Below are 25557 nucleotides of genomic sequence, written 5' to 3'. Positions count from 1 at the left end.
TCACTATATGGGGAAAGGAGTTCATATAATTGGTCTGTCATATGACGGAAAGAGTCAATATTACTAAAATGGCTTGTTCCATCTGTTTTGGGAAAATCATTCAGATCATATTTTGGATTGTATAAGTGATAAATCACCATCTTTGGTCATAAAAAAACTGAATTTTATCAACGGGAGGCATATTAAATCTTTTTATTTTTTGTATTTGATAAAAATATCTGATTCTCCAGAAAGCAGTAACATTCTTACTTCGATCCAAGCGATTTTAATTCCTTCTCTTGCCACATCGACCCATGTATTTAATCAACCTGTACTTACTTGCTAACTGATTAACTTATGGGATAGTTTTGCAATGGCCATATCGATCACATAAAGCTGTGCATGTATTTCGTGGATGGAATGAACCATAATTGTAGGAAATTTGACCACAAATCATGAACATTTGGGGAACCAAATCCATAACCTAGTCCAGCCTTGGTAACAAATTTTGCAAATGCGATAAGATGTGATGGCACTGTTGTGTTTCCGAATGTTTTGTATGTATGTAGTGAGGTTTAGATACGTTGTTCGACCTAGCTAGATGTGTACTTCAAAGTAAAAACCCTGTACACATTTTTTTAAATACCTGAATTGACACTAATTTACCTACTTCACCAAAACCATGGATGAAACATACTCCGTAGTTAGTCTATTGCAAAACTTGAACACAGCTCTCATTCTCAACGTACCTATCTATGACACAATTTTCCACCCGATTATCGAAAACTATTATACCAAAAAATGAATTTCTGGTCTTCTTTCTTGAATTCAATAATATTCTTGAACCTTACAATGTGTATAAGCTAACCCGATAAGGAATAATTATATGTTCCTTTAAAATTAATAGGTCGCACAGATTTCATAATTTCAAATTTTAAAGAGCAATAAAGCATAGATTATTCAACAAAACATTTAAAACGTATCATAAATTCATAATTTTGTTGAAACTATAAAAAACTTGCCATGCAGTGGAGAATCAATTAAAATCATAAATAATAATGTGTAAACATTTAATTTTGACAGTTTCAGTAGACCTTTGAATACAATTTTAATATTAACAGCTGGTTCATTAAAAGTAGTGTAAAATTATCCATATGGTCGTAATGTAAACAAAACTGCTGAGTGAACTTTAAAGGCCTCTGGGGCAGAGCCCCAAGAAAATTTACCTCGTTTCTCTTTTGAGGGCTCACCTACAGACCAACACCTTTCTTTAGACACCCCTACCAAGTTTTTACACTCAGCCGTTCTCTCAAATTAGCTGTGACAAAACCCCCATTTTTCCTCCATAAGAATAACATGGGATGGGAATTTTTAAGGCCACTGGGGTAGAGCCCCGAGGCAATTTACCACGTTTCTCTTTTGATGGCTCATCTACAGACCAAGGCCTTTCTTTAGACACCCCTACCGAGTTTCTACGCCCAGCCGTTCTCTCAAATTAGCTGTCACAAAGAAAAACAGTTTCAAATTAATATATAGATAATACAGTGTTTTTAGATTAAATTTGTTGTTGGTTCTATGTCGATGCTAGACAGTAACAATCTCCATTCATACTTGGCTTAAAATACCTACTTTGTATGGTCACCATTTCAATGAAAAGTAGTATTAAGTATTAAAACACCAGGGTTTGGATCGTACCCTTACAAAAAAATATAAACAATACCAATCACATAGGAAAACAAAATTTAAAAAATTGTGGTTACGGTACCACCAAGGAAAATTAGGGACCAAAACCAAGGCTGTTGCCATCAGCTAAGGCAGCCTTATCATAAGGTCGCGGCAACTGCCCTCTACAAGTCAGAGCCACACTTAGGCAAACCTCAATAGTTAAACTTAATTCTACCCGATTTTGCAACTACTAATAATCGTGATTTGTTTAGTTATTTGTTATTGAATATACTTAAACTTGGTGTCATTTGATAGGGGAGTTTAATTGATAAATAAAAGAGTTCTTGACATTTTTTTCATAAAACCTGCAATTTTGTAGTAATTTAAATTAAAAAAAAAATATGGCGGCCATTTTGAAATTTTCAATTAGATCAAAGTAACTTTTTTCCCATGAGTCTTTTAAATTCATAGTCCTATTTATTAAATATCAACAACGTAAACAAAACAATTTTGAGATCAATGGTTACATAGAAAAATAAATTATTCTATAATCAATATATTGAACCATACAAAAGTTTCAATATATATCGTTATTCATCCCATAATATATCATAGGTTCTCTGCTAAGTCTACCCATATGGGGGTAGACAATGAAATGAATCGTTACATTTACACCAAACTAAACAACTATCATTTTTGTATTAAGTCACGTAGTGAAATGTGGTTGGAACTGAAACCCATCTTTCATTTTTCTACATTTATCATATTGATGTTTTATACAAAGTAGGCTACTGATCTTGGCAGTTAGCCTGTCAATAAGGCTACATTCTTAAACACACTTTGTATCCTATACATTATCTCCCATCTCCATGGTACTCATAGTTAATAACCTAAATAGAGTAATTCAATCTTCCGAATGGTTCGGATGGTACATATTACATACAGGGTGGCTGAAAAGTAACTTACACCCCCCCTTATCTTTTCAACCATATATATCATAAGATATTTGAAATCTGTCTGCAGCAACTTGTTTGAATATGAAGGGCTACAACAATTGTGGTCAGTTTTTTTTTAATTTTTCCCTCAGGGGTAGCTCAAAATTTTCAAACAGCAAGTATAGTCGAGTTTGATATCATTTTACAGGTCTTGACAAAACATAAAAATTGACATAAAGAGAACCAAAATTGGCCCACTCATAACAAAATGGCGCCCTAAAACGTTTCAAATCCAAATAACCATGAGGGTGGCTGAAAATTAACTTGCACCCCCTTTAACTTTTTAACTATTGATATATTTGAAATCGGTTTGTAGTAACTTGTTTGGATATGAAGGGCTACAATAATTATGGTCAGTTTAATTTTAATTTTCAGCCACCCATGATTATTTGGACGTTTTAGGTTGCCATTTTGTTATTAGTGGGCCAATTTTGGTTTTCTTTATGTCAATTTTTATGTTTCATCAAGACCTGTAAAATGATACAAAACTCGACTATACTTGTGATTTGAAAATGTTGAGCTCCCCACTACTAAGGGCAATTGACCATAATTATTGTAGCCCTCATAGCTAAGAAGGTTGCCACAAACAGATTTCAAACATCTCAAATGGTTGAAAAGTTAAGTGGGGGTGTAAGTTACTTTTCAGCCACCCTGTATATATTAAGAATTCTGAAAATTATGTTCATCTAAGCTTAATTTTAGAAGTAAAGCTACTACAGAATCATACTCATGGTAGAACGGAACCGTGTCACATTACTACATGGAGAGTTATAACGGTAGTGGTATTAATAATAGTTTACTCTTACATTAAAAATTAATCTACTTGTATTGTTACAAAATTGTAAATTTCTTGTCTTGTACCATTGACTGTCTTGTACCGAACCATTCAAACTTAATTATACTAATTCAAACAATATTTGCTAAAAAATGTTCTCTACATTTTGTTGACAGTTCAAACAGTTGTAGCTTGTATTGCTGTTTCAGCATTAAATTTACATCCTCACACGCTTCTGAATATTCATTTGAAGAAAATTATAGTTTATCGAGTTCGCCATGTTCAACGATACAGCAGAAAATGATCAGAATATTTTTTTTCAGTATAACGAAAATATCCTACTGTACTAAGAAATTAATGGGTTGCCGGAGGTTGAATTGGTTGAAAAATATGCTTTACGGCTTTACTGCTAATTTTAGAACTGGTAATCCAACTGGTATAAATTAATCATTAAATAATCAGCTTTTTTTTAGCGAATTCCCCTATAGGGAAGTAGCTATTACCGTAGGTGGCACGGTAAGACCTAGACCCGGGACCGATTTACTTTTTCATTTTGATGTCCCCAGAGACCAAAAACACAATTCGTTAAAATTTTTATATATGTATATATATATATATATATCTTAACATACATATGTAAAAAATTATGAATAAATGTCTTATGTCTTATGTCTTATACGTCCGTGAACGCGATAACTTGAGTAATTTTTGTCCGATTTTGATGAAATTTGGTTTAAAGGTGTAAAGCGGGATAAACTTGAATGAGTTCGCGAACCAGCACGATCGGACCATGGGAACGGGGGCTTTACGGGGGGTTTATGGGGTAAAAATTGGTTTTTTTACTTTTGACCCTCAAAACAAAAAATTTCCCGATTTCTCTTTAGACCTTTTTAAAGAGCTTAAAAAACAAATAATTTAGTATATAAAAGTATTTTTGTTCGATTATTAGTAACGGAGAAAATTAAAAAAATTGTAAATTTAAAATTCCCATGTTATTCTTATGGAGAATATTGTCAAATGTTGTAGTTTACTTGTTTATGGATATATTTTGATCAAACTTGGCAAATTTATTTATTTTGTACTAAGCTATCAATATTTTACTCAAAAACACACTTTATTAGTTTCCTTGTAGCAACAAACCTAGGTACTCGTTTAACCTAATGTTATTAAAATATATTTAACTGAAAATCAATTCAGACAAATGGAAATTCGCTTAGTCGGCAGGTTTGCTGCGGCGGGGGTATTTAGTACACAAGACATCTAGACATACTGGTGAATATTTGACATTATGTCATATTTTGTAGTCAGAGATTACTGTGAGTAGCCTTTAATACATACTAGAGGTCGTCCAGTGGTCGAAACTCGACCAAAAATAATATTTAATGTACAGACTTCTTTATTTTCATCCCACACTGTGAATAAAACATGTGATTGGAGTTTCTTCCATTAGTTTTGATTTTCTGTTTATATTTCGTTACCAGCATGGCTACCCAGAAGATCCATGTTAATTTAAAAAAGTTTTAGAATCATTTGTTATGCTTATTTTTAGCCTATTTTAATTTATAAAGGGATTCTGCACATCTACAGGTAAATATCTTTCCAACAGTATGCGTAGATTTTTCCCTGCGATGCACACGAGCTGAGAAAAAAGGTTTTAAAGAAACATGCTTGCCTAGTAATATACTATAGATAGATAGATTGTATTGAAACACCACAACATTAGGGAGGCTGTGGTTTTCTAGTATATTTTGAGCAAAGCTCGTCCACCATTCACCCAGCCATCGCATATGTACACTCCCTGCCAGACGCCACAACTGTGGAACCTGAGTTGAATTTCTTCTAGCGAACCATCTGCCAAATTTCCGATCGCACTGGGAATAAACTAAACAGGATTTAGAAAGTCAGGGTTACTTCACTTTCCGGCTGTTACGGGTTTACATTTTTTGTGATTGTTCACTTTCTTTGAGTGAAGAACCGCTTTCCTGGAGCGGTCGGTTCTTCGCCGTGACCTCGGGTGATTATCGGTATCCGCCCCTGAAGGGAGGGGTGCTGGGGAAGTTGTTCCATTCAAACAACCTAACCTACCAGACTCGGCGAAATGTGAATGAGCGCTCAGCCAGTAAATTCTGAAGCAACAATAATTGTCCTAGATAAGCAAGGACATCGTATATTGTTGTCCCATTTCAGTTACATTGGAAGAGAACAGCTAGTGTAGTTGGGAAGTTCTGTCCTCGTCCTGAAGTCATGGGTTTATCATGGGCTGTTATCAATCCGATCACCAAAATTTGTGTCTGAATTAATTTTCAATTTAATATATTTAAATAGCGTTGGTTTAACGAGTATCTAGGTTTTCTGCTACAAGGAAATTAATAAAGTATGTTTTCTAGTAAAATATTAATAGCTTAGTAGGTACAGTATAAGATAAATAAATTTTCCATGTTTTAGAGAATTTCCCATATAGGAAATAAGCTATTACCGTAGTACTCATGGTAAGACATGGACCCGAGACCGATTCACTTTTTTGTTTTGAGGTCCCCAGAGGCCAAAAAAAACCATCCGCTCAAATTCATATATATTATATATTTATTTACTTTATTTATATACAGTATGTCTCTTAGCGCGATAACTCGAACAAAAATGATCCGATTTCGATGAAATTCGGTATAAACGTGTAAACCTACATTTAGTCAAACGAGTTCACGAACCAGCATGATCGGACTATGGGAACAGGGGTTTATGGGGTAAAAATGGGGTTTTCTCAATTTTCGCCCTGAAAACATAAAATTTTGAAATTTATTTCCAAACCATTTTGTAGAACTAAAAAAAATAATTCTCTCTCGTGCGTTTCCTGGTGAAGCCTGGGGGTAGGTGGTTATAGTGGCTCTGAACCGGTTTTGTATGGGCTTCAACCCTACCCCCAGGCTTTACCAGGAAACGCACGAGCTCTTTTACTGAAGCATTGTTGTATGCCTAACAGTTACGGAACAAATCCCAAAATAGTGTAAATTTAAAATTACCATGTTTTTCTTATGGAGAATAAATACACTGTTGTAAGCTTGCTTATCTATGGACATATTTTAATGAAATTTTGTTTACTTCATACTAAGCTATGAATATTTCAATAAAAACCCCCAATTTTCTTCTATGTATATAAATTTGAACAACTGGTGTTTTTGGCCACTGGGGACGTCAAAATTAAATACCCCCGTCGCAGCAAACCTGCAGACTAAGCGAATTTCCATTTGACTGATTGGATTTACACTGAAATGTCTACTTAAAAATATAACATTTATTCTTGATTTAAATAGAATTAGTTTAACAAGTACTTAGGTTTGCTGCATCAGGGAGGGTAAAACTGTTTTTTTTTTGTAAAATGTGAATAGTTAGTAAGAAATAAAAACATTTTCCAAATTTGATCAAAATATGTTCACAAACAAGCAAACTACAACAGTTTACTTATTCTCCATAAGAATAACATGGGAATTTTAAATTTAAAATTTTTTGGAATTTTCTCCGTAACCATTAGGCGCATAATAACGCTTCAATATACTAAATTATTTGTTTTTTTAAGCTCTACAAAATGGTTTGGAAAGAAATTGCTAAATTTTATGTTTTTTGGGTCAAAAATGGGAAAACCCTATTTTTACCACATAAAACCCCCCGTAAACTCCCGTTCCCATGGTCCGATCATGCTGGATCGCGAACTCGTTCGAATAAACGTAGGTTTACACGTTTGTAGCAAATTTCATCAAAATCGGATAATTTTTGCTCGAGTTATCGTGCTGAAGGACACACACACAATATGTATATATATATATATAAACATATATATATATTTCTGTTCTTCTCTACGGTTCGGAAGTATGGACCCTCACAAAGAACATAGAGAGAAAATTAATAACGTTTGAGAATAAAATACTGAGGAGAATATACGGACCAACTTTGGAAGATGGGGCGTGGAGGATTAGAAAGAATAAAGAGTTAAGGGACCTTTATAAAAGACCTGATATTGTAGCTTTAATTAGAAGTAGGGGAGTCAGATGGCTTGGGCATGTTAGAAGAAGAGAAGAAGGCAGCAGTATAAGAAGAGTGTGGAGGGGAAAGCCTGAAGGAAGACGCCCACTGGGGAGACCGAGATTTAGATGGGATGACCAGGTTGCTGAAGACATCGGAAGACTGGGCGCAGAGTTGGACGAGGCAGAAGATAGAGAAAGATGGAGGCACCTTGTTGGCGATGCCAAAAATCTCCTTGGATTTGTGTGGCCACAGGAGTAAGTAAGTAAGAGTAAGTATGTATGTATATACATATGTATATATGTATGTATATATATGAATTTGAACGGATGGTGTTTTTGGCCTCTAGGGACCTCAAAACGAAAAAAAAAATCGGTCCCGCGTCCAGGTCTTACCATGAGTACTACGGTAATAGCTTATTCCCTATATGGGAAATTCGCTAAAAGTAAATCGGTCCCGGGTTTAGGTCTTACCGTGCCACCTACGGTAATGGCTACTTCCCTATGGGTAAATTCGCTAAAAAGTTACAAATATTATATTAACAATTAATATAACTGCTTATACATTACAGATTATTCATCCTTTAATATTACAATTTAAGAGTCTTCCGTAGTGGAAGCCATGTTGGATTTCTTCCCCATAAGAACAATGTTAACTTTGGGTCCAAATATCTCATCAGCAAATTGTCATATAATTATGGATAAGGAGTTAAATTTAAGGAATTGCGGTCCTCTAGAGATTGACGTTTTTTATTTCACAATTTTTAATTTTTATAATGAATAATTGATTATTAATTAGCTTAAAATTAAGCTAATTATTGAAAGGAAATGAAAATGGATTTTCGAAATTCAAAAACCTCAGTCACGAGTCTATTATGTTAAAAATACAAATTATAAATTTCAAAGCTATATCTTAACAAATAACGCCGCTACGTGTCCACAAATGATGTAATGTTTAACATTGTTCTTATGGGGAAGAAATCCAACATGGCTTCCACTAAGGAAGACTCTTAATTAGTTGGCATATGTCGTTCTACAAACCTCCATTTCATGGGTTATTTCTGTCTGCAGGATATATAACATTGGTATAACAATGCTGTTTTAAAGGATATAAAAACAGTTTGTGATACCAGATTTACGAAATGTTTGATTTGTACAACTGGGGTTACCGGACCATCACAATACGCATTGCTATTCATTACTACTGTAGATTTTGTTTATCGTGAACAATTCGCGACTACTGTACAATCATTTAAATATCAATATTCAACTTAATGAAACCTCATTGAGTTAATGGACTACGGTCGTGCTCGCGTCAGTTATAGACATAAACAGTACAGCAATATAAAGCAGTGAAAGTTCGCCTACCGCATGCTAGCCGTGGGTATAGCTTGATGGATAATAGGCAATACAATGAGCTAATTATTTCATCTAAACTCTCTACAGTTTGTCAATCAATACAGTGACTGGGTAGATTAACACGATATTGGCTTGGAAGTTGTTTCATACAAAAAGGTGTGTTTGAGAAATTCCATGTTTAATTACTACCTTCGACTCTGGTTGCCTTTCTCCGCGAAAGTTCTTGCAGTAAAAGTTATTTTCTTTAAAAGGAATCCAAACTTTGGTGCTAGAAATTTTGCAATGCATTTTTGATTTTAGAAACAATATAGCAAATCTATCTATATACAATCCAATTTATTTTGTTTGTATGTTTGTTTGTTTGTTTGTCCTTTATGGACTCCGAAACCGCTCGACAGATTGTAATGAAACTTTCAGGCATTATTATAAGCATTATTCAAGGATGGTTTGTGTGAAGTTTGGTGCAGATCTGTCAAAAGGGCTCCACACCAGTGGCTCTGGAGTTTCCCATGTTAACCTTATGAGTACTCATATTTAAATGGAATTAAAGAATCTTAACAGCTTGTTCAACTAAACAATTTGATTCTGTGATGTTCAATAGCATAAAAAGTTAATAGATTTACCAACAGGGTGCAACACTACTGTATTATTTTTTAAATTTATGACAACAGCTAATTTGTAACCAAAAGGTGAGTGAGCGTAGCGAACGAACTTCAACCTGGAGGCGAGTTAGCGTAGCGAACGAGCTCCAACCTAAAGGTGAGTGAGCGTAGATAACGAACTTCGACCAGGACGTGTTTGAGCCATGCGAACGAGCTCATCTTGAAAATGGACGAACATTTGACATAAAACCACATATAGGACAGGACGACGTCTGTCGGGCCAGCTAGTTTTAAGATAAATGAGTGTGATAAGAAATCATTAATAACTTGAAGAGGAAACAAAAAAAGCTTTGTTGTTACGTAAAGTTTTAACTTATAACACACACCTCAAACTTGTGTTGTCCAAACCTGGGCAGTTTAAGATTGTTCTATAGAACGAGAGGTCCGTTCCGAGTCATTCATCAATTTTAAGTAACTTTAATTCAATAACCCCTAAGGATTATACAATATGTTTGATCATTTGTGATTTAATCAGATCATCGAACGTATGTTTCAAATGAACCTTGCACATTTAGAGGATGTTACACAAAGCCAAGCTCTTGGTCACCAGTGCGACGGAGATGTCCACAGATAGATAACCGTTTGAATGGAATGATTACAACCGCACAATACAAACCTTGACCCACAACTGAACGGACTTCCTGCAGCTGCGATTGGATGATTATTATGTTTGAAGACGTAATCAATGTGTCTCGTATGTTAGTCTGTCCTTGCTGGGAAGAATCGCTGGATGTCCGACGTCTAGTTGTCATTGCAAATTTGATATAAACTTGTCAGGGGGCTCAGTGGAGGGGGAAGGTTGATAGTTAGTGTTTGTAATGTTATTAAAATATTACGGATAAAAGTGTTGGGTAGTGGTTATAGTGATAACCTCATAATCAGGAGGTCGCCTGTTCGATCCTGAGATAAGTCAACTGGTTTTTTATAGTTTGAAACTGGGCACAGCTGTCCTTTTTGGGCTTTTAATAAATGACCCTGACTAATATAACAGCTGATTTTAGTCAGTTGTGAAGCTACACAGATCACCTTACTGTGAACTTGCAGTCATATTCAGCAAAGGCCACCTGTTGTGTAGTAATTAATTTAATAATTATTTTCTCGTTTGCATTAATATTTTGCCTTTAAAAAATATTCATCCACAGAGTATTGACTTATCATTACGACATGTTACATGTGCATTTATACCACGATTACTTTATTTTTCTAGGATTCGTGATTTATACTGACACTGACGTCATGAAGCTCTTGTAGAGAATATCAGTTGTGATTGGCTGTTACCGCTATTACTGCTGTTATGTTCATCACTGATTGAGCATTGAGTAATAGAGTAATGAGCATGCGTTTTATGTCGTGCAAAATGCGTAGATGTATTCTAGATAACCTCAAACTCATCGAATCGGCCATGGTTTTAAAATACTCGTGAAATGTTATGTTGTCTTAAGTGAAAAATCAAGTATAGTTTTGTTTTTGTGTGTGTTTTCAGATATCAGTGATATGGATTTTAATAAATTAATTTAATTAGTTAAATTATTTGTGTCTGAAACTGCTGACAGGAATTTTTAAATCCATGTACAAATTGCAGTCTGGGAATCAAACTGTAAATAGATTTGTTATGGTTATTTTTTGCTTTGAGCTGAATACAAGTAGAGTAACTTCCTATATCATTTACTTTATATGATCAGATGTTGTTATTATAATCATAAAACAATGTAGTTCAATGTTTACCTTTTCAATTTACAGTTTATAAATATTTCATTCAATAAAAGAGTTTATTCAAATGCATGCAATTATTAACTCTAATTCAAAGGTTCAAAGTCACAATAGTATAAGTTACTTAGTGTGCTTTGCGTTTTGAAGCTTCGTTATGAAGTCCAAATTTCTTTGGCAGGGATAATTAATTGAAAGCTCAATGATGAGCGACAGCTGGGTCCAGTTCTGGTTCTCTGAAGTTCGAATTTGGTACTTTCTAATTAAAAAGCGAGCACTTCAACCACTCGACTAACCCAGGAATACCCAAATATTTGTGCCGGAAACACGAAACTTGAGTTAAGTTAAATCAAAGTTAAATGATGATGTAAATGTGTACAACTTGATTCTTCTCTAAAACCACTATGGGACCAGAAGGCCTAGTGGGTTCAGTTTAATCTAACATTAGCTATACTTTGATTTAAACCATAAAGCTGTTTTGTCAGGCAACGTCCAGCAAAAAATTGGTAACGTTTTAAATACAATGCGAGCAAAACCACTCTGCTGTAGTTTATATTGGCTGAATATGCAGTATGCACCGTGTTGCCGGTAAATGGAAAGTCTATTAAACCCCTTGTAAAAAAACTGCTATTATAGTTATAGCACGGACTTATCTAAATACAAAGCCAGCTATGAAGTAAAAAAACTGGCTACCTTTTACAATATAAGAGAATCATCAGTACCACTTAGTACCTAGATATTAAATGTTTTAGCTACCCGTGTCTTGAGTTTTGTTTAAATTGAATCTCTACCAAACGAACCCGTTTAAAAACAGTGGGGTCTGGGGTCAGTAGTATGCTCAGCCCCCGCATGAACTAGACTCAGTTTTGAGCAATCAAAAGCCAACCTTTCTCAGGTCGAACCGGTGTTTTCGAATGACCAAAAAACTCTCTTGTCTCAAACTCTCTAACTACTCGTCTATTTAGCTGATACCATCGCATTGGGCAGGAAATACCATCACAGAAGGCGACAGTAGATGAAGGCGACGAAGGTGCTTCTAATAGTTTAAACCGCCTTGCAACAATACGCTGGGCGCATTGCAGGGCTTTATGACAGTTTCATGCTGCGCCTGTTATGTCTGATTGTCTAGAGCAGTTTGGACTTTCTTGTGGTGTTTACCGCCTCCAGACTTCAGATTCACTTTCTCGCCCCCCCCTCTCCCCCTGGAGTCATCTCCCGCCCCCGAAGGTCAGTATAAAGCTGGTTTTGCCGCCCGCCACCTTAGTGACTCCCGACCCTTCAGCATGTGGGTAAGTTTTGACTACCAATATGACTTTAGGTTTGGAAAACAATTTTAATTTAAAGATGTTGGTGTTTTGAATTTTTTGTTGATCAAATTTGGATTTACTTAGTGTCAGGAATAATATATTTTTGAATATATGTGTATTTGATAATATATCAGGGTGGTCCAAAAAGAACTGAGAGATTTTAACATACATTTTTATTTACACCATATTAACTACATGGTAACATTAACATATTATGTACAGAAAGAAAAACTCAAAAACTTTTTGAAGATATTCAATAAATCTCAATATGGTCACCGTGTAAGGCTCTGCCGGCGTTAATTCAAAATTTAGCACATCGCACACCTTTGCTGCATTTCTCGGGGATGGAATTAACATTGCATTGAATTTTTTTATGGGTAGATGGTTTTCTGGTCCTATATAAAGAGCATTGTATATTCTGACAAAGTTAGAAACCTGAACCACTTGCGAGAGCGTATTGCACATGTTACTCCAGAAATGCTGAGAAATGTTTGGCGGGAGGTTGAATTTAGATTATTGACGACGGTAGAGCCTTAAAAGGGCTATATTAAGATTTATTTAATAACATCATAAACTTTTTAAGTTTTTCGAGGAATAAAAACACTATTACAATACGCTCGTCAACAATACAATTCTAGGGATATCGGAATTGTTCATAATTAGTGACGAAGCAAAATGAAAAATCAAAAGTAATTCAAAATGAGAGTAGCAATTTTTGTATCAATATTGTTCGTATTTTTGGTGATGTTGGTGTAGTTTTCCAAAAGAAAATACACCAAAATATTAGATAAAATTAGTTAAATAACAAGTGCTTGCATCGACACAAATGGACCTCTAAAAGCCGCTGTGAAAAGTTTAAATTGTACTTGGTTTTCATTATTGACGAAAAGATAAAGCTTGCACACGATTCCCCATTTATAAAATGCCAAAAACAAGTAAATAGTTACTTCTTGGCTTTTTGACGTATGGACTACATTGGTTTTAAGGCATTATATACGTCTATTAATCACTGGCATGACATAAATACTATTTATCACAACTATTATAAAGAATAAATACTTTTGGCACATTCAGTGTTATGGGTGAAACCTTTATTAACTCAAACACGTATATTTTCACAGATGAAATGAACCCTTATTTTTAATTCGAGACCCGTAGAACTCTTTCTTATAACATTTGTAATTAAATATAGTTTGAATGATTTTTCCAATCGATTTAAATACAACAAGCCAATTAATAAACCAATTGTTCTGAAATTACAATGTCTGAATACATTGATAGCGAAGTAACATCGTACCTAAGCAATGCTGTAAAAACAACAAATACAATTAAAAAAACCAGTTACAGTAAAAAAAGTTCTGATATTGAACCCCCCTCCCCTCCCCAATGTTGATAACATAAACGTAGTATCTCAAATCGGAAAAAAATAATCATTGTTTGAATTGTGATCAACAGAAATATCTTGATGGCATGATAAAAAGTACCTTAATATTCAGAGGTGAATACAGTACAAGTAAAACACCAGCCAAGTACATTAATTTATGGGCAAAGGTAAGGCTTTTATTAAACACACGATACTTTTATGCGTAGAAGACGGTTTAGTTGATGTTACAGTATGGTAACACCTTAATATCAACATTCATACGCACATGGTATTTTTCTTGGTATGTCCTTATTGTCCTAAAGTTATTACTGCTGTATTCTCTTTTTTACTCAAAATAATTACGGGATTAAAATTACAGAGCATTGATAGGAAAACAAATTCAGTTGTAAGAACGATTTCGATTTACATTTCTATAAAGGATAAAACCAATGATAAATCATTCAAATCGTTTGATTGTTTGAAGTTCAATCACGCATTATAACATACTGGTCGAATTGGGTTGAAATTTGGTATAATGATAGCTCACATTCCCGATTATCATGTAGACATATTATTCTTATCCCAAAAATCCTTTCGGGCTCCACTCCAGTGGCTCTAGAGTTTTCCATGTTAACCTTATTAGTATCTATATCTATATCTATCTATTAATAGGCAAGCATGTTTCTTTAGAACCATTTTTCTCAGCTTGTGTGCATCGCAGAGAAAATATACGCATACTGTTGAAAATATATTTCCCTGTAGATATGCAGAATCCCTTTATAAATTAAAATAGGCTAAAAAATAAGCACACAAAATGAGTTTAAAATTTTGTAAAAATTAACATGGATCTAATGGGTTGCCATGCTGGTGACGAAATAACAACGAAATATAAACAGAAATTCAAAACAAAAGGAAAAATTACAATCACATGTTTTATTTACAGCGTGGGGTAAAAATAGGAAAGCCTGTATTTGACCTACAACTAGAAATTCCATCCCCATGTTAAAGTTGTCGCCAGGTTTTAAATTAAATTAGTCGTAGTTGATGTGAGCCACCACCAGATTCCGCTGATTAAAATGAAAAATTTCTGTTGAATCAACGATTTTTTTTACCAAGTCAAACTTATGTAATGACTTATATATCTTTTTACCTCCATCTATGCTTAAGACCAGTTTTATACTGGATTAGCTGTGTCATTAAGAGTATACTGGAATAAGAATTTTATACTTATACGCCAACTCCGTACTAAGGACGGTTACTCTGCTAGTAGAAAATAAATCCAGTAGATCCCTGAGGTTCACGCACCTATTACAGACTTGGATTCAGACAACTGTGTAGCCAGAACTACGAGTCGCAAGGGACAATCATTTCTTTCATTTGCAATACTATTTGTACGACTTGAATAATAACACAATACTCGTGAAATACAACATCTTCATAAATCTTCTGGATTCAAATCTGCCTCAGAGGCATTTCCTAATTCCAAAACTGACATAAGTTGTAATCTTGATCATGTTTGATACCTTCATAACATATACCTTCGCTTCATAAAATGACTTCAACTTAACCAGGAGTTTGCAAAGAACTATTTTTATTATGACAATTACAAAAGTATAAATCCCCATCGTTAATCAACACCTGGAACATTTCACTCATCAACATCCTGCACAACATCAACACCAACATCAACATTACAGATAAGGAAAACTCGCAAAACGCAGGAAACCACGAATTTCAAAGAGTTCACAGGAAACAAATCTTCAACATTGGACTTCCGACATGTTTTCACAATCAAGAGATCTGGAAGATGTTTCCGTTGGTTGATACCAAGGACGAGATATGTTTACAGGGAGTTGCCAAGCGTGTCCTTCTCGGTTGATTTACTGGATTTCCCCGCACAGGGAATTTTTCCCACGTGTAAGTCGTAAGGAATGTCACTTAAAACAATCGACTTCAGTACTCAAGCAAATTCTTTGTTTCACAAATAAACCAGTTGGGGAATTATTCAAAAGTAATTCCATGAATGACAGGTTTGTTTTAAATCCCGCCCCATAAAGAATCGTGGATTATACAAGAACATCTAATCATACTTCCAATGTATAATTACATCTTACTGTGTTTAAAAGAGAGTAAATCCTAATAAAATTTGTTATTACATCGCTAATTGGTTAATCATTTATACAGTACAGATAAACACAAAAAGCATGATAATGTTCAAAGATTGACAATATTGTTGCGTGTTGCGTGACATTGTTGGATATGATATAAAGCCTAGCGTCAGTTAACAATACAATCCATCCCTATCTGATATCAATCCATTTAAAGAAACCAACAGAATATATATATTGTAAATCAGATTGAGAATAAAAAACAATATTGCTGTGGGATACTGTCGAGTATAAAATTGTTTTGTTTTTAATATTTAACGGTTCGACATCTGACAAGGAATCACTAGTCCAAAGTACAGACATGAGTTAATATTGTATCATATTGCAAATATAACATAACATATGTAACATATGTAACATATGTTACATATGTAAGTACCCAAATTTAACATAACTTCAGATAAAAAAAAATGACACTCGTAAGCGAAAATAAGTTTGAATAAAAGTTGGGTCTGATAATTGTAATTAACATAGCAAATTATAACAGATTACTCATTCTGATAACAAATCTCATATCAAATACCTTAAACGTGACTAATCATGATTTGAAACATGTGGAAGCATGCATAAGGTAACTTACCAAAAGGATAGAATCCAAATTTTAATTTTAACATTGTATCAAACCGTCCAGGAATTTTTTGACACTCAGTAAAAAGTCCATGTAATTGTCACATGACGTGAACGTGTGCACTTCATCACTTCACGTTATGTCACTTTCTAGCACTTCACAGTTACGGACAAGCGATCGCTGGACGTATGAAGAAAACATAGTTTCTAGCATTGTTGATTTATGTCTACTTTCTACCGTCAAATTATAACAAACACAGTGTTTAAAGCGAGATGCTTTCTACGGATTCGTTTCTCTTTGTCTTGCCTCATGAGATTGTAATGGTATGGGTGTGGGGGTTATTCCATCATTAGATAGAATGGAATCCGAGGGAAAATGGGACGAAACTAAAACTATTACTAGACAGATTGTACACTAGGCAGATGTTAACTGATAATTAGACCTGTAGAGTTTAGCATGTCAGTGTTGTATGAAGTAGTTAGAAAGATGACGGAAATATTGTACAGTAAATTAGACATAAATATATTTATGGAGCAATGTCAAATGAAATGTTTGAAACTAACTATCCGTTTTCCAGTCGGTATACAATGTTGGATCTTCTTAATCACAGTTGTCATAATAGAAGAAACTGGGTCTACTCGATAACTGACCAAACCCACAGTCCCAAGATCCATTACCTTGCCTAAACCGATGTATTTAGTTTAAGGAAGTGTAAGTGTGCTTTTTTCTTGGTTGATCCAACATGAAGATAATCATATGCAGCCAGTGTGGATTGTGGAACTTATCAAGCACAGGCAGAAGCCCATGTGATAATTTTTCTATTAATATGTTATAATGCTGCTGTTGTTTGTAACAACAATAAAGATTGATTTATGAAGATGCCGAGTCACAATACTCATATTGGATATGCAATACCAAAACCATAAAGACAAGAATATTATACTCGTATTCATTCTTTAGTTACAGCTAAAATCATAGATTAAATAGGTCTACTATCTTTATGCTGCTAAAGGATTTTTTTCGGTAGGTCCCTTACGAAGCCCATTTTCAGAGGTAACGCATAGGCTAATCTACAGTTTTGAAACCTTCAAATAGAATTTTCTAAATATTATTATTGTAATTATTCAAAATCAAGAAAACTCATTAATAAAATATATGAAACCCTAAGTTCCCATTAGATTAACATATAAAATGTAGTACTGTTTACTTTGATGGGGGGGGGGAGATTGGGTGAAAACACGTGTCAAAATGTGTAAAGCAACGAGCACATAATATTAATATATTATTATGTGCTCGTTGGTATAAAGAAGTCTCTAATCATGGTCATGTAAATGGAATGGTTTTAATTAGACTTATAAGGTACTGTATAAGGTAATTTATCTTTTAACTAGTACATTTTACTTCCAATGTACTATTTTTGTTGGTATATTAGGTCTTTTTCTTTAACCACCCATAGATTATCTACTGACTTGGTCGAGTTCTACGGGGAAATGTTTTAGTGTGAAAGAGTTTAAGTTAAGTAATTACGTAATTGGCTATGTTATAGTAACATAATTTTATTGTACATCACAAAAAATTGTTTAAGTTATTATTTATGACATTGATTTGATTCTCATGAGTTGAAAATTCTTCATATTGAAATAAAGTAAAATTAAGCAATTTAGTAGCAAGTGGTATATCTCTCGTAGCGTAGACTAAAAGAACACCTAGCTAAGCCAAGATAAAAACTAATATCATATATTTCTAGATTGAGCATCAAACACATTAAAAGGTATACAGTTTTAGCCTTACTAACGCATTTTTGTCAGTTAATGTAGCACTTGTCCTGCAATCAAACAGTATCTGGTTCGATCCTGATATAACTCAGGTGCTTTTGGTGGTTCGCAAGGCTCAGCATTCTTTATCAATAGGATTTTGAGATCTTAGTCAACAACAAAGCTACACTGATTATCTCATTCGACTTTTCAATCAACCTGCTTTTCAAAGTTCCATCACTTAGTAGACAGTTTAATCAAAGCTTCTCACATTTCAGAGCAAACTTATTCGACGAGAAAGTGCGAAAAATTAATGGAAAGGGAGAAACCAATGTATTCAACGCCAAGGTGTAATCTACAGTATGTTAACCTCACTAATCGTTGTGATATCACTGTTGCAGGTTTCACTGGTAACGCAGTTCCTGGCACTCGCTTACACGTTCCTGGCACTCGCCCCGTGTGCCACCGGCGAGCCCCCCTCTGGTGAGTAACTTTCACCCTGACCTTGACTACTTTCTTCGCTCATATTCATCGATATAATCACTCTGTATCATTATACGGACCAGTTCCCTCCATTTCCGGCATGTTGGCGATCAGCTGGGTTTTTTGGAGGGTTTCTCTGTTACGTAACTAGTGTGATAATGTGTTTTGGATTTGCAATTTTGAAACTGTACTTTCACTAATGAGTCTTTTGGTTGTTTGATAACTAAGGGTATACCTTCAAAGAAATTATAAGTGATGATTATTTAGATATGTTTGTGATATCTAAAGTGAAAATGAAATGTGGTTCGGATTCCACTATAAACTGTAGGTCCCTTAGTTGCCATTAGCTGCATGGTCTATTAATTAACAGCTGTTTCTAAGGATATGTCGGCCTTAGTCACTAACAAGACTACAAGATCGCGCTACTCATCCTACACTCATCTCCATTCATACTTGGCTTAAAATACCTACTTTGTATGGTCACCATTTCATTAAAAAGTATTAAAAAGTATCAATGATAAGCTGTGATCAATGCATATGCAAATTAATAGAAAAACACAATTAAAACAACTTTTGCGAATGGGATGAGACGGTTATGTTGAATTGATGTAAGTCTGGTTATGAACACGCAACGATTCATAAATTAAACACTTATAATGTAACCCTTAGAAAAATTTGTTGACATTGTCCGGTTGAACTGATTTTAGGATATGGATTGAATCATTTTCTAATTTTATTTTTATTTTAATATTAAACGCATGTCATGGTAATAGCCAAACGTTAACGATGCAATCATTGGTTTTGGGAACAATCAAAGATATAATGCATCTAAACCAGAAACAGTTAATGTTTGTTTATAGATTAATTGTTATAATGCTTTTAGCTTTTATAATTTTACTGAATTGGAAACCTGCTTCAATCACCTTTTGGCGAGAATACTTATTGTTTATTACATTGATCGATTGTACGACATAATTAGACGAACAAATTTATGCTTAGTTATCCAGTGAATGCACATATAAATCCAATAAAGTTTACCTTTTTCAGTTATTTTATTAGATTAGACTTTACTTAAATTAACACATTATATATTCAAACTTGTATTATGGCATCTATATATTAATAGGCAAGCATGTTTCTTTAAAACCTTTTTTCTCTGCTCGTGTTCATCGCATACTGTTAGAAAGATATATCTGTAGATGTGCAGAATCCCTTTATAAATTAAAATAGGCTCAAAATAAGCACAAAAAAAATGGATTTTAAATAAAAATAACATAGGCCTTATGGGTTGCCATGTTGGTGACGAAATAACAACGAAACATAAAAAGAAAATCAAAACAAATGAAAGAAATTCCAATCACGTGTTTTATTTACAGCGTGGGATGAAAATAGAGTCTGTACATTAAATATTTTTGGTAGAGTTTTCGACCACTGGACGACCTCTAATTCGTTTTATAAGTTGTTAACGATAATTATCTTATAACATTTTGCATATTATAACAAATCTGAATTTAACTAATCCTAAAAAAAACTTGTGAACATTAAAGCTGAAAATGGCATCAACGACAGTTATTCAGATTTATATCATAAGAATTTTCCAATTGATTAAGTTGGAAAGCATTATATATGTACAAGATGAATTAACTTAATTTAAATAGAAAAGTGCACCCGACACTTGTAGGTTTCCAGGTTAAAATTTCATGGTTGCTTTCCTAGCATTTCGACACTTGATCCCTGTCACTTTCTACAGTATTCTGACCGCCTAGAGAGAGCAGGGCATATACCTGTTTGACCGCAGGACCAGATCATGTGATAGCTGTAATATATGGGTGCGATTCTGATTTTACATAAATAAATACTTTTGGAAATTTCCAGAAAACGGTTCACCGTACACATACTTTTAGGGGTGTTTAGATGTAAAGATTCTTAGTTGTGCACCGATTTGAATATATCTTTTAGGTAGAACGGTGGAAAGTGTTATTTTTTGTTGCCCACAGGTAGACTTAAGTTACATAAGGTTTACGATCTGGCAAAACCTAGATAGGTACACCGTACCTAGTTTTCTATAGGTATACCAAAGAACAAAAATATTACTGTTGTGTGGATAGTAAGCATTGATCATAAATATTATTTTAATATCCTGAAATAGTTATTTCACGAAGGTTTGTATTTTATTAGAAAATATATTGGGATTACAATTTGTAAAATTGTCATTTGTAATTTATAAAAATATTTGAGGATTACGATGTCGTAAACTCTGATTAATTTCATTGAACAGTGTATTTTAGTTTTGGAATCGGTAAATACAAAGGCTTAACTTACATTTAATTAAGCTTGCTGTGAATGAAATGTAATCTAAGTAATGAATACCGGTATTGTACAAGTATCTCCTTACACTAAACAAACATTTCTAGTGCTATGGAAAACTGTCATATAAAATCCAACCATGGAAGTTCAGTGACTGATAATTAAATATTAAAATCATTAGTTGGTACGTTTTGTTGGACACGTACGTTTATATTTTTTTTACTCTTGCAGTGAATTATACCTTAGCTGAAGAATTGGCTGTAATAAATGGCAATGACCAGTAGGCTACAATCTTACAAGTCGATTTGTTGTATTTAAACAATGTTTTTTTCAGGTTATAGAGGCCATGGAGGTGGTGGAGGAGGTCATGCCCTGGAGGTAGCCAAGCATGGAGGTTACCTGGACGAGGACTCCTTTCATGGCGGTGGCAAATACAAGGGAGGCGGAGGTTTTGGAGGGAAGGGATACGGGAAGGTGAAGACCATCGTCATCCGAGGAGATGGAGGAAGCGGGAAGAGCTTGTCGAGCCTCTTCGGCAACCTCGGAGGAGGCGGTGGACATGGAGGATACAGTGGATATAGTGGCGGACACGGGAGTAGCCTCGGGGGTTACGGAGGAGGATATTCGGACGGTGGATACAGCGGACACTCCGGGAGTAGCTACAGCAGCGGTGGATACCCAGGACATGGAAGTGGAGGCTACAGCAGTGGAAGTCTAGGAGGATACTCTGGAGGTGGAGGACATGGAGGATACTCTGGTGGTGGAGGACACGGTGGGTACTCGGGAAGTAGTGGAGGTGGTTACAGTGGCGGATTCTCCGGAAACGACCTAAGCAGCCACGGAGGGTACAGCGGTGGTGGTGGACATGGAAGTTACAGTTCCGGACACACAGTAGCAACCCTGGGAGGCTACTCCGGCGGTGCCGGGGGTGGTTACTCCGGAAGTGACTACAGCAGCGGGGGTCATGGATACAGTGGCAGTGGAGGCTACAGCAGCGGTGGCCATGGAGGATTCTCTGGAAGTAGTGGCCATGGGGGGTACTCTGGAGGTGGTGGACACGGTAGTTACTCGGGAAGTGGCGGTCACGGTGGGTACTCCGGTAGCAGTGGTCCAGGGTATAGCAGTGGGGGGCATGGTGGGTACTCAGGGAGTAGTGGATATTCCGGAAGCAGTGGTCTAGGATATTCTGGAAGCAGTGGTCTTGGAGGATATTCCGGAAGCTCTGGTCATGGAGGATACTCGTCAGGGGGCGGACATGGTAGTTCCGGAAGTGGTGGACATGGAGGATATTCTGGAAGCAGTGGTCTAGGATATTCTGGAAGCAGTGGTCTTGGAGGATATTCCGGAAGCTCTGGCCATGGAGGATACTCGTCAGGGGGCGGACATGGTAGTTCCGTAAGTGGTGGACATGGAGGATCCTCCGGAAGCAGTGGCCACGGAGGATATTCCGGAAGTACCGGATACTCCGGAAGTAGTGGTCTCGGAGGTTACAGTGGCGGGCATGGCACCGGCGGGTACTCTGGAAGCGGTGGCCACGGCTACAGTTCTAGCCCAGTTGGAGGAGGATACAGCGGCAGCTCTAGCCACGGGAGTGGATACTCGTCAGGAGGGCACGGCGGTGGAGCTGGAGACAGCCACGGGTACGCCAGCTCCTACCAGGGCAGCTACTACAACTCTAGTCCTCTCAGCAGCAGCAGCAGTAGTAGTGGAGCCTTCAAACCCTCCCACTTCTCAGGATGGCAGAGTCTCAAGCCTCAGGTAGGTCTTTACAGCTAGTAAACCAGATTTAAGATACAGTATATTGAATATAATTTATGACCTTAACCGATCCCTGGTCGTCAATTTTACTTGTTTCATATCCAGCCACCGACGGATTCTTTACTAACTGATTACATTGACGTTATCAATAAAAACTGTCGTACGTGTAAGTATTGTATACCGACACACATCCCTAAATTGGTCAACAGAACCCAATAACCGTATAAAACGAGTCGCTATTGATTGTCTTGTTCATTTTGGCCCATTTATACGGACAGAAAAAACGCGACAGATTTTGCATTTTTCAACGCAACAACAGTATTGCACAACTGGCGCCTGGGAACTACCCTGTCGGAGAAGTATGGTGGGGGTGAAGCTCGGATTTGCCGCGTAAAACCTGCCCGTATAACAGAACTCGCGTCATTTCTGTCGCGTTTTTTCTGCCAGTTTTACCGGTCCGGTCGCGTTGTCGACGCTGACGCTGGGTTTAGGGGAGTTTTTGTTGTTATCTGTCATTGATGAGTTTTGTATGATGTTTGAGTTGATGAGTTTGATAATGTTTGATGAATTTTGTTTAGCATGATTTAACCAAATGAAAATTGTACCAGTAGTTATTACACTGCTAATTAACATATGCGATGCCTTTAAACTTTTCTTGTTGCATTTCAAATTTTTTAGGATTATTACGGAGCAATTATCAAAATGTAAAATGAACTATTTTACATAAATAATGGAAATAGAAAGGCAATTAACAAAAACAATTTTACCTTTAGCTATTTAAACCTAACACTTTCAAGTGATAAAGCCATCTACCTACACATGTTTGCTTATCAGACCTTTGATATCGGTATTTGGACATTGATCTTATTAAATTTAGTTTAATTGCGAAACAACGATTACATTTTTAGGGCAATTTAGATACACAAATTTAGTGAAGAATCTATGTTCCCAATTAGTTTACTAAACAAAACGTTTCACGCGAACATAACCAATGTAAATTACATTATACTTCATGTCAGTAAATTGCTTGTGAATCTACGCATTAATTCTCTGTATCTATGAGCCACACGATTAATAAGTAGGCCTAAATACTGTACCGGGTAAGGGTCCGTGCATTGCAGTCGGATGATCAAAATGTAACGTTGATAGCTGATGAGTGATGACTGAAAAATGAAAATGTTTGTTTAATAGCTAGCCAGCAGTTGGTAAATGTCAACTCAAGAGTGTTCTAGTGTACTCGATCGTCATAAACGGGGACCGTTTTGAACCTAATGCACCCTAGTAAAAAAAAAGTTTACATGATAATCCGTACAAAAGTTTTCCTAATCTAAACACTTAGAACATTTACGAGTATATTTTTTAAAAGATTTTAAAATGCCTTTGGAAATGTTATTAATGTTTATTTTCTGTTTTAGGATATCACAAGTAGCAGTTCTTCATAAATCACGTAATTTATTTAACTCTTGTTTTGTACAGTTTTAACTTATTTTTCTCACCAATGAAATTAGTGAGTAGTGATAAATTGTAAATATTGTTAAAATAAACGTCCTTTTGAAAATGTCTATGGATTATTTTTACCCACATTATATGTCTAAGTAATATTATAAGCTATATATTTATATTGGCTAAGATTCGTAATGGGAAGCATTGATTACATAGTATAAAAATATAAAAAAGTTATGCGCTGTCATAAGGTACCTTAGGCCCAAAATGTCGCTTTAATATTTTATGTTCTGTTAATTATAGGCAAACAACGAAAATGTAACAATTTTAACTACCGGTACCTACACTATTTTACTAAACCCTGCTTTGTTCGGACGTTTGCCAACATTTGAATCTATTTAAAGATTTTGAAAACTTGAATTCAAATCATGTACAGGGTGGCTTAAAATACCTACTTTGTATGGTCACCATTTCAAAGAAAAGTATTAAAGTATCCACCCTATACAGGGTGGAACGAAGTTGGAGTTAAAGATTTTACGTGTTAAATTACTAAGTAGGGCCTTTAGCTGTTTAAGGGGGGAGTCTGCACTTAAAATGACAAAAAATTATTTTTTTTCCAATTTTTGAAAATATTTTTTTCTTTTTCTGTATACATTTGTGATTAAAAAAATATATAAAACATGCAATAAAAAGTTTTATTTACCCCCGTAAATATTTTTTAAAGTTAACCTTACACTGAATAATTTTAGCTTCCCACCTTCGCATGAACGCTGCTGCTCGTCATTCACTCTTATATTCAAGTTAGGATTACTGCATTATTATATATACAGAATGTAGAAATCACCTTTAACTAATTTGAATGCCTTTGCCCCCAGCCCACTACATAACAGTGATATTTTGTTTTGTTTGTCTCTGTTTATCAGCTTTCTGCTTTTATAATACAGCAGCTGATTTCTGTTGTTGTTTATCTTCTGTTGTTTATCTGCACAGTATTGAAAATATAACTCTATTTTATTTCAGTTCTTTTATTGTTTAGTGATGTGATATTATAGAGAAGTATTTATTAGTTTTGTATTATAGAAAGCTGCATTTATCCTACTTTCTGTGAGTGAAGTTTTGTGAGAACCAACCTAGGCCATAGCCTTGAACTCAGTACCGGTAACCTGGTTGTAGGTTTTTGTTTTATTTTTGTTATCTAATACAATGGCACCAACCAAGACAAGATGTAAGGTCAGTAAAACTACTCCCAAG

At 35.3% G+C, this 25557-nt stretch overlaps 1 protein-coding gene across 1 annotated transcript; it reads left to right on the top strand.

Annotated features, from left to right (window-relative positions):
• The first annotated feature begins 7561 nt into the window (after positions 1 to 7561).
• LOC128992974 (uncharacterized) lies at positions 7562 to 24421 on the top strand. The gene is made up of 5 exons (XM_054416722.1): positions 7562 to 7685; positions 12323 to 12444; positions 18717 to 18798; positions 21440 to 22863; positions 24279 to 24421. The coding sequence occupies exons 1-5, from the start codon at positions 7562 to 7564 to the stop codon at positions 24303 to 24305; spliced, it is 1779 nt and encodes a 592-aa protein (XP_054272697.1). The 3' UTR covers positions 24306 to 24421.
• The last annotated feature ends 1136 nt before the right edge of the window (positions 24422 to 25557 follow it).

The sequence above is a fragment of the Macrosteles quadrilineatus genome, unplaced genomic scaffold (assembly GCF_028750875.1).
Source record: "Macrosteles quadrilineatus isolate MER2022 unplaced genomic scaffold, UCM_ALF_1.0 Scaffold_4__1_contigs__length_99947679, whole genome shotgun sequence".
NCBI lineage: Eukaryota > Metazoa > Arthropoda > Insecta > Hemiptera > Cicadellidae > Macrosteles > Macrosteles quadrilineatus.
Note: the sequence above shows the minus strand (reverse complement) of the source record. Positions and strands in the feature narration are given on the sequence as shown.